Source organism: Uloborus diversus, chromosome 9 (genome assembly GCF_026930045.1).
Source record: "Uloborus diversus isolate 005 chromosome 9, Udiv.v.3.1, whole genome shotgun sequence".
Classification (NCBI taxonomy): domain Eukaryota; kingdom Metazoa; phylum Arthropoda; class Arachnida; order Araneae; family Uloboridae; genus Uloborus; species Uloborus diversus.
In genome coordinates this window covers 138923709-138932805 of record NC_072739.1, presented here as the reverse complement: position 1 = coordinate 138932805, position 9097 = coordinate 138923709, and the positions used below count along the sequence as shown (strand labels likewise).

The following is a 9097-nucleotide window of genomic DNA, read 5'->3' as shown; positions in this document are numbered from 1 at the left end:
GGAATCATGCTTGCAAATAAGTGTCATACAAAAAGAGTACTAAACGAAAGACTTTCTGTACTCCAAGTTGTTTAAAAATATGAATAAAAAAAGTCATGTCAAACATGTATTATATAAACTGTAAATAAAAACATTTGCGCCAGCGATACAAGTAAAGAAATTCTTTGAGGTAAGTAAAGCACAAATTTACAACAAAAATTCCATACATGTGTTTCAGAGTTGCAGCAATTTTTTCTCCATGCAAGGAATACAACAAAGATAGCACTAATTTTTCTCCCACAGTTTTGTTCTTAAAAACAGCAACTTCCGAACGCACGTATGCCATTTTCATCTTAAGGGGGGAACTAGTTTAGGAGGCCGAAATTTTAGTGTGTTTCGTGATTTTTTTTTTTAACATGAAAGAAATAATCAGAATTTCTTTATACTAGGAGGATATTTTATTCATCTTTTGAAGTACACCTTGTAATTTTTTTCAAGACATTTCCACTAGAATTAGGGGAGCTAGAAGCTGCTGTCCATGGGCGGTCACCATTAGAGATTGCTGCTGGTGTGCATTACTGAAGCCACAATTTTTGCTTGTAATCATTACAGTTTTCTTTCTCATAAACAACATATTTCCTGAGAATATAAATCTAAGTGTGATCAAAAAAGTTGAAAATTGCACGTTTTTGAGGTGTTAGTTTATAATTACGTTTTTCTACCATTTTTTTCACACTTCTTGCATTAAAAAAATATTTTTATTAATAATATCATCAAAGAGTAAGGTTCATATAGTGTACAATTGAATAAAGAATATTCACAAATTTTCAGAATGATTGGTCAAAACCTCTTTGAGCTAGAATGCGCAGTTGAAAAAAAGTTGTTTCGAGAAAAATGTGTTTGAAAACAAATGCTGTGAATGTTTTCGAATCTCTACAGTCACTTTAAGTGCTCACAGCATTGGAATTAATCGGAATTTTTCACTCAAATTTTGGCAACATATTCTTGAATAGTTTTACTAACATTTCATGACATAAAAAAAGTTGATTTTTTGACTGGTTTAAACTGGTTTCCCCCCTTAATGCTTTAATTGCTTTATAAACTTTTAAAACAAGACTTAAAGAGATGCAACTGCATCAACTAGAGGATATATAATAACATGAATAGATATCAATACAATAAAAACAAGTACTCTGATATAAAAAAAAGAAAACTTTCTGACGATACAAGACATTGTGAAAGACGTTCTGCAATAACCTTGGTTGATAAAAGCAGGATTGAAGGAAGACATGCATCTAGCCAGCTAGAGCAGTTCTTTGATGATTCATGAATGTGTGACACCTTTCCTCGCCACCAGCATGTTTAAGACTGAATTTTTCCTGATGTATTCAACCGCCCTCTCGTGGGTAACGAGCGTGAAATCATATCCATTGACCTGAAAAAGGAAAGAAAGTTTTTGAGTACTTATTCATAGGCTTATTATCAAGGTTTTCGACACACCCAGAACTACCCCAAAAAAACTGCGAGGGTATTTAAAAAAACCGACTTAAAAAAAGTGAATAAAAACATACTGGTTCATATGAAAGTCTGAAAAAATTTTGTTATGCTTAATTTTTTTTTCAAAAAATTGTTTTTGATTAAATATAACAAAAATTTTCAGACTTTAAGCATTTTTCAGAATTGCCAACATTACAAAATGGAAAAGCAAGAGCATTAAAACAAAAAAGCAGGAGAAATTTTTGAGCTTGGAATCAGATGATTGCTAGAACAAAATTGATAATTTACATATTCTTAGACATAAATCATAAAACAATTAATCCATAAAATTACATTATACTTTTTTGAAAAAACATTTTAATGAACAAAGTACATACCAATATTTTTAAAATGTCTATGGTCGGCTACAATCAAATGTCGCAATCGGAGGAAAAAAAATAGGTGAATTTTAATTCTTCCTTTTTGATTTATGGGCTAACTATCTGAAGGGCCATCTGTTTGAAAAAATTTTGAACTCATGGAGAAAAAATTTACGGCCCATCACATGAATTTTCTGCAAAAAATTGTTTTTTAACCGTTCATTAATCATTAACCGTTACCTTGTTATACATTTTTAAAAACAGTCAGTCTATTTCAGAGTACCCTGTAAGTACAAACTATTATTTTGCAATATAAGTTCTTGTAGGCTAAAATTATTTTCTTCTGCTAACTGTATATGACTTGATTAGCCCTGAAATTTCAGTGCTGTCCTGGGTAATGCCCGGGGTAGCAAATATGTCCAGGGTTTTCAGAATTTCACAACTGGCAAAGAAATTTGTTCACAAAATTTAGAACATATTTAACTAAAAATACCCTTGCTTGATTTAGAAGAGAGTGTACAAGTTATAAATGAAACCATAAACTATTTCATAAACATTGATGACCTATTCTAGAGGCCTCTAAACTTTTTTACTCAAGGACCACAGTCAGTCAACAATTCAACAATATTACAGTTCAGATGGTTAAGTGAGAGGGATCAAAATTGTATGTGCTTGCTTTATGCCATTGTTAACAGGAACAGTGCAAGCAGCCAATTACAGCCCAATTAAGAAGGTGGAGCTGCTTAGCTTAATACTGCATTCATGTTTAACTCTCAATGAAAAATTAAGAATTTTTACGTCACTTAAATATTACAGAATATTTCTAATAGATGAAAATTAATATATGAAGAGTAATGTTTTACAGTTACTACCCCCCCCCCCCCCACTTTTTATCGTTCATTTTTGAATTTAGGTACCAAAACTAGAAATTATATCCAAAGAAGAAATGTCAAAATTTTCAGAACATAATTATTTATTTTACTTTGTATATCTGTTTATGAGACATTATTTAGCACAAGCAGTAACTTTTAGTATGTATTCATAGTTTAGTTATTAGTAAATTAATTGTTTTACTTAAGCAAGCCATACTTGCTTAATGAAAGTATTACCAAGTGTTTCTGACAACTCAAAATACTTTGGGGTGATTAATGTAAGTCTAATTCATGGGAAGTGTTTCTTTGGGGAAAGTTATTGCATACAAAATTCATCAAAATATTTTTAAAACATGAGTTAAGTTGTTTGATATCCATCAATTACCATTTATGTGCTCTCAAAACCAGCCCTAGCAAAATTTTGTAATTTTTCCCTCTCTATCTCTCTCTCTTTTTTTTTTTTTTTTTGCTGCAGCTAGCTGTCTTCTTTTTTGCTCCCTCCCCCCTCACTTTTCAGTCCGAATTGCTACATATGCCCCCCCTCCCCTTTCACAGACGATTTTTAAAATGAAATGCTCAGTGGTAGTTCTTGAAATTTTCTGGGCTACATTCTCTATAAAAATGCTTAAAAGGAAACATATTATCAAATACAAAATGCTTTTTTTTCAGGTCATAAGTCTCTTGCTGGCTGGATAAATTCTGTTTGTGGGTGGTAGATTAGAGAGCCCTGACCTATTCAATAAATGAAGACTGTTATACCACATGATTCGAAACCAAAAGCTACGGGGCAGTCTTAGTTCAGACAAAGTACCACAATATCAGATACAACTGAAAAGATTTGACAAGCAATGTTAAAAGTGGTGCTAAAACCTGGTACTAAATAGCCTCTGGATTCAATCTACTTCGGAATTCAATTCAAAATCTAGCGAGACTCTTCTCCAAGCTTTACATATTCCCTTCTAACATTTTCCACGGAGGGAACCAGAGAAATTTTGCTGTAAATACTGCCACCTGGTTCTGAACTTTAGTCCATGGAATAACATTAACACAGAAGAAAAAAGAAGACAGTCATAAATTACTGAAGGTAAACAATTAACAATTTTAACAAAAAAAAAAAATATTTGCACAATGTTAACTTACTTGCAAAATTTTGTCATGAACTTTAAGCCCACATTTTTGTGCTGGACTGTTGTCGTACACTTCAGTGACATAAATGCCCTGCAAAATTTCAAAAAATTAGCATAAACTACAAATATGTACACAACACAATTTTAAAAAATACAATAAGTTAAAACTATGGTTCAGAGGTAGGTGAAAAAAATTCTACGTTAAATTTATTTAGCAATAAAAAATATAGACAAGCATTGATGAGAAAACATCAAAATAGTGATGTTTTGTCACTGTCACAGTGTCATATCAAACAGTGATGATATGAAATATCAATTCTTTAAAGTACATTTATACATAGTAAATTCTAACAATTAGAAACTAACACTTCTGCACTGCTGAAACATTGTTAGTAATAATAATAATAAAATAATAGCAACAAATGATTAATACTTCTAATTAAGTAATACAAGCAGAAAAGTAACTTATACATATGTTTACAACATAAAACAGTGAAACATCAATACAAATTGGAAGAACTGCAGAACAACTTTCTCCTAGACTAAATACAAAAATCAACAAAATTCTTTTTAGTTAGTCATGGAGAAATTTGTAATGCCTTTCAAAGTTAAATAACACACGCACAAAAAAAAAATAATTTGAACTTTGACATCTTGAATTCAAATTATGTTTTTCGCAATCACAATTGTGTGTGTGTATGTAGGCATGTGTGTTTGTGTGTGGGGGGAGGGTATGTGTGTGTGGGTAGTTTGTGTGTTTGTGTGAGGGGAGAGATGTGTGTGTGGGAAGTTGTGTGTATGTGTGTTTGTGTGTGGGGTTATGTGTATATCTGGGTAGTTGTGTGTATGTGTCTGTATGTATGCGTGTGTGTATGTATTTGTGTAGGTGTATGTGGGGTATGTGTGTGTGGGTAGTTGTGTGTTTGTGTGAGGGGATATGTGTATGTGTGGGTAGTTTATGTGTATGTGTGGGTGTGTGTATGTGTTGGTAGTTATGTGTATGTGTAGGTGTCTGTATGTATACGTATGTGTTTGTGTGTGTAGGTGTATGTGTGTGTAAGTGTAGGCAAGTAAGTGATGCAACCTAAAGACTGTTTTTGCTAGAGGAGCAGCATTGTGAGGCCGGTCGACGGTGGTGCTACAAACAGAGGGAGGCCGGGGAAAATAAAATCATAGGAATTCAAAACAGTCAATTGAGAACAATAAGCAATGTGATTGCTCAAAAAAAAAAAAAATGTTGCTCTAGGAAACTTATTCCCAGTGGATTTACAAGGAAGAATGGTACAAATCACATTGAAAATGCAAAGTACTTTTATTTTGAAGGATTATAAAATATTTACAGCAATTTGAAATACATACTACTAACAGAATGCTATTTATTTAAGCTACTTATATATTGAATGCTACTTAATATTTAACTATTATTTAAAGTAAAATTATAATTTAAGCATTTAACTAACCACTAATTGGGAGGAGGAGGAATATAATATAAACTCACATGTATATACATGGGAAATTTTAGTGATACTTCTAATTAAAAGTGTGTTGAAAAAAGGAATTGCTATATTTTGTTCGATATAAGTCTACTTCTTTAGACAACTAACTATTGAAAACACTTCCTGACATAATGGTTGTTACTACAACTAATTAATGAAGTAGCTTTCATTAGAACTGCATTTGGGATGATAAACAATGTTAGAAATAAGTGATCGTTAGTTGCATTTTGGTAAAAAAGTTTTGATATGATACCAGTGATTGGTCAGATTTTGTCTTTAAAAAATAATTTTCTTCTGTATATTTTACAAATATGCTATAGGCAGTGTGTAGTAGGGCTTGTGATGCATCAATGCATTTCTGAAAACCAGTATAAGTCCTAATTACACCAGTTTAGGAAACTTTTCTAAACTGATGCATCAGCACTGTAATGATGTAGGGTACACCGATTCACAGTCCTGTTGCCTGTTTAATTTACAACCTCTCCACACCGGTGTTGAATTGGCAGTGAGCCGAACCAAAATCAGGAAGGAGTGTGAAAAATTATCTGAAACTTTGCATGCAGACCAATATGAGAGAACAAGAACCAATTGGATTGGCAATGAGTGAAATCAACCATGTGAAATGGTGAGAAGAATCACAGCAACCCTTTTGTATTGAGGCTATAAATCAAAATGGAAAAAGTTGCTTGCTTAGAGCAGTGCTACCAGGTTTAGCAAAAATTAGCTATTTTGGCAGTTTTTGAACACACTTGGCTAGAAAAAATTCAAAAGCACTAGACAAATCCAACCACATTTTGCATAATATTTATCATACATAACATGATGATAAATATTATGCAAAAACTAAACAGATACTAAAAACTATGCAGATACTAAAAAATGTACAATTTATTGATCAGAAGATTTTAAAAGAATTTTAAAGCAATTATTTAAACAAGAGATGTAGAAAAATATCAAAGCAGTTAAATATAGAATTTAAAAAATCTTTCACACAAAAACAATGTAATAATTATTTTAGTATAGTTGTAATTGAAGATTTCTAATATATCATGAAGGGTTTGTTTATTATTACTTCTAGTAATAGAATAAATTTGAAAGTATCTTATAAAGAGCATATATTTTATCTTGTACAAATATTGTAAAAATTAAACAAGCAATTTTTAAGTACAGCTAAAATTTTTACTGAAAAAAAATTTGTTATTGTAAATAATTTTCATTTAATTAATAAAACTGTTTGAAAATATTTTTTGTATTCTTTCACTTTTCAATACATATGACTTAAATTTTAAATGAAATATTCATCATCTTATATAGTTAAAAACTGAGTGTAAGCATTCTTGTATTTATCAGGGTTGGAACAGTTTTGGGCACTATGGTAAAAATCCTAGGTTTTACCGTCCTGTCCTTGTGTCTAAAACTGTCCGAAAGTGTCCAGAACTATATGCTTAGAGAAATTCTATTTTGTGGGAAAACATCAAAAACAGGATAAAATATATCAAAGTAATGTTTTATATTGAACATTTATTTAATGTGAACATTCAGCTTATTTAAGCAGCTGTTTTTAATCTAATTGCATAAAAATTGAATTCTTGATTAAAATTTCAATTTGAATGCATGAGTTTATTTATTTTTTTGGTAATAACAACCGAATTTCCTTATGTTTATGCATGTGTGCAAATGAAAGCAGGGTTGGCAAGGTTTTTATCGTCCTGTTCAAAACCTTTGTGTCTGAAAGTGTCCAAAACTATTTCTTGAGAAACTATATTTTGTGAAAAAATATCAAAAACAGAACAAAATGTGTCAAAATTATGTTTTTTTTTTTTTTTTTTTTGACTATTTAATAATGTATAATAACAAGTAATATACTTGTATTTATTCAATGTGAACATTCAAGAATAAATATATATGTAACTTATTTATACCATTGATTTTAATCTATTTTTGTAGAAATTTAATTCTTCATTAAAATTTTCAATTTGTATCCATGATTTTTTTTCCATAAACCAAATGCTTCGACATTTATGCATATGCGCAAGAGAAAGTGTTCAAAATATAGTGCAAAAAGTGACTTAAATGAAATAAATTACAATTTTTTGTTGTTACAGAATGTATTATATTAAAAATATGAATCCAATCATCAATTTTTTGTTCTCTGATTTTTTTTTTTTTTTTTTTTGAAACATCTTGTAAAATTTAATTGCCCAAACCATTAAAAAAGTTAAGTTTTTTTTTTTTGCACCTAAATACTGCACATTTAATAACCTTCTTTTTAATTATAAATGGAAGAAATTAGTTATATATTATAAGAAAGTTTATTATCTACTAAAATTAAACAAAAAATAAGCTAATCAATGTGGCGCATGTCACAATAACTTCCGACTGCCAAAAATATCAAAATATTTACAAGATGCAAAAAGATTGAAATCTCAAACACGACAAGCAATTTTCCACAAAGTCCGAGTAAGTTCAATGTTGCCATGGTTCCAAAAAAATTATTCTTATTTGCAAAAACCATTAAAAAAATTAAGCTTTGTTTTTGCACTTAAATATTGTGCATTTAATTACAAATGGTACTGAAATTAGTTGTTTCATGTAGTAGATTTATTGGAAATTTTTTATGAACATTTTGGAGAAAAATATTATCAAATACTTCATTAGTTAAACCTCATTAATATCTGTATTTATGTATTAAGAATATTGCAGTAAATACGAGTTGATTAGATTACACCCCCTTTAGCTCCAGCACATTTTTGGACAGTTTCGGACACTTTCCTGTCCTGTCCTAAACTACTTTTGTACAGCCCAAAACCCAACCCTGGTATCTATGTATGTATCTATGTTCAAGTTACTTCTCCCGAACGACAGTGAACTGACCATCAAATCAGGTATTGATGGGTTTGTAATCTTTCTGTCTTTATGTTTGGCTATTTAAAATAATCCTCTGATAATAATTAGTGGGGATATCAATTAAAAACCATTAATTATGACACTTAGATTTCAACATAAAATCCCTATATTTAGAAGGCTTTCCTCCATTCAAATTATTATTCAATGCTTCATCTCAACTTTCTGTAACAATGCTTTTATTAAAATTTGCAGCATGAAGAAAATCATTAAGATGAAAGATCTGTTGCCATTTTTCTCTCTTGAATATGAACAAATAAAATTCTGGCTTTTGTTTTCAATGCTTTTCCTGTATTCGGGGTATTTAAAATTTTTACTTACTTTTCCGCAATCTGCCGCAAAATTTTACTGATTTTTTTTTTTTTTTTGAAGCATGATTGTTGAACATGCGTCACTTGACATAACTTTTGTTTTCGAGGTAGACCGTGCAAAGCCGGCCGATGCAGCTAGTTTTATATTAATGAGTGCTTATGTAGTAGATATTTTTTTCTAATTTAAAGTGCTTGAGCTTGAATCACATCAAGATGCATCGCAACATCCCGATGTAAGGTTGACAATACATCACAATGTATAAATCTACATCATCCAACCCAATTTTGTAGCATACAGGAGTGGATATCAGCAGTATGTTCAATAACAAATATTATATATTAGGGTTTGGATATACATATTAGATTCATTTTAAAAGTCATCTTGGTTGTTCATTTTGACACCTATGAACTTATACTAGGCGCCATTATGATGCCTAAATTTAATTTCTTATTTTTAACACTGATATATTAATTATATATTTGGGTTTGGACATTTGATTCATTTTAAAAGGCATCTTGGTTGTTCATTTTGACACCTATGAACTTATACTA

The 9097-nt window shown here is 30.4% G+C and overlaps 1 protein-coding gene across 1 annotated transcript; it reads right to left on the bottom strand.

The window, feature by feature from the left end:
• Positions 1–609: 609 nt before the first annotated feature.
• Positions 610–3925, bottom strand: LOC129229898 (tax1-binding protein 3 homolog; the record flags this gene model as incomplete). The annotated part of the gene is given in 2 exon segments (XM_054864278.1): positions 610–1414; positions 3848–3925. Coding segments are annotated over 2 exon segments (189 nt in total), but the record flags the coding sequence as incomplete, so codon positions are not given.
• Between the last annotated feature and the right edge of the window lie 5172 nt (positions 3926–9097).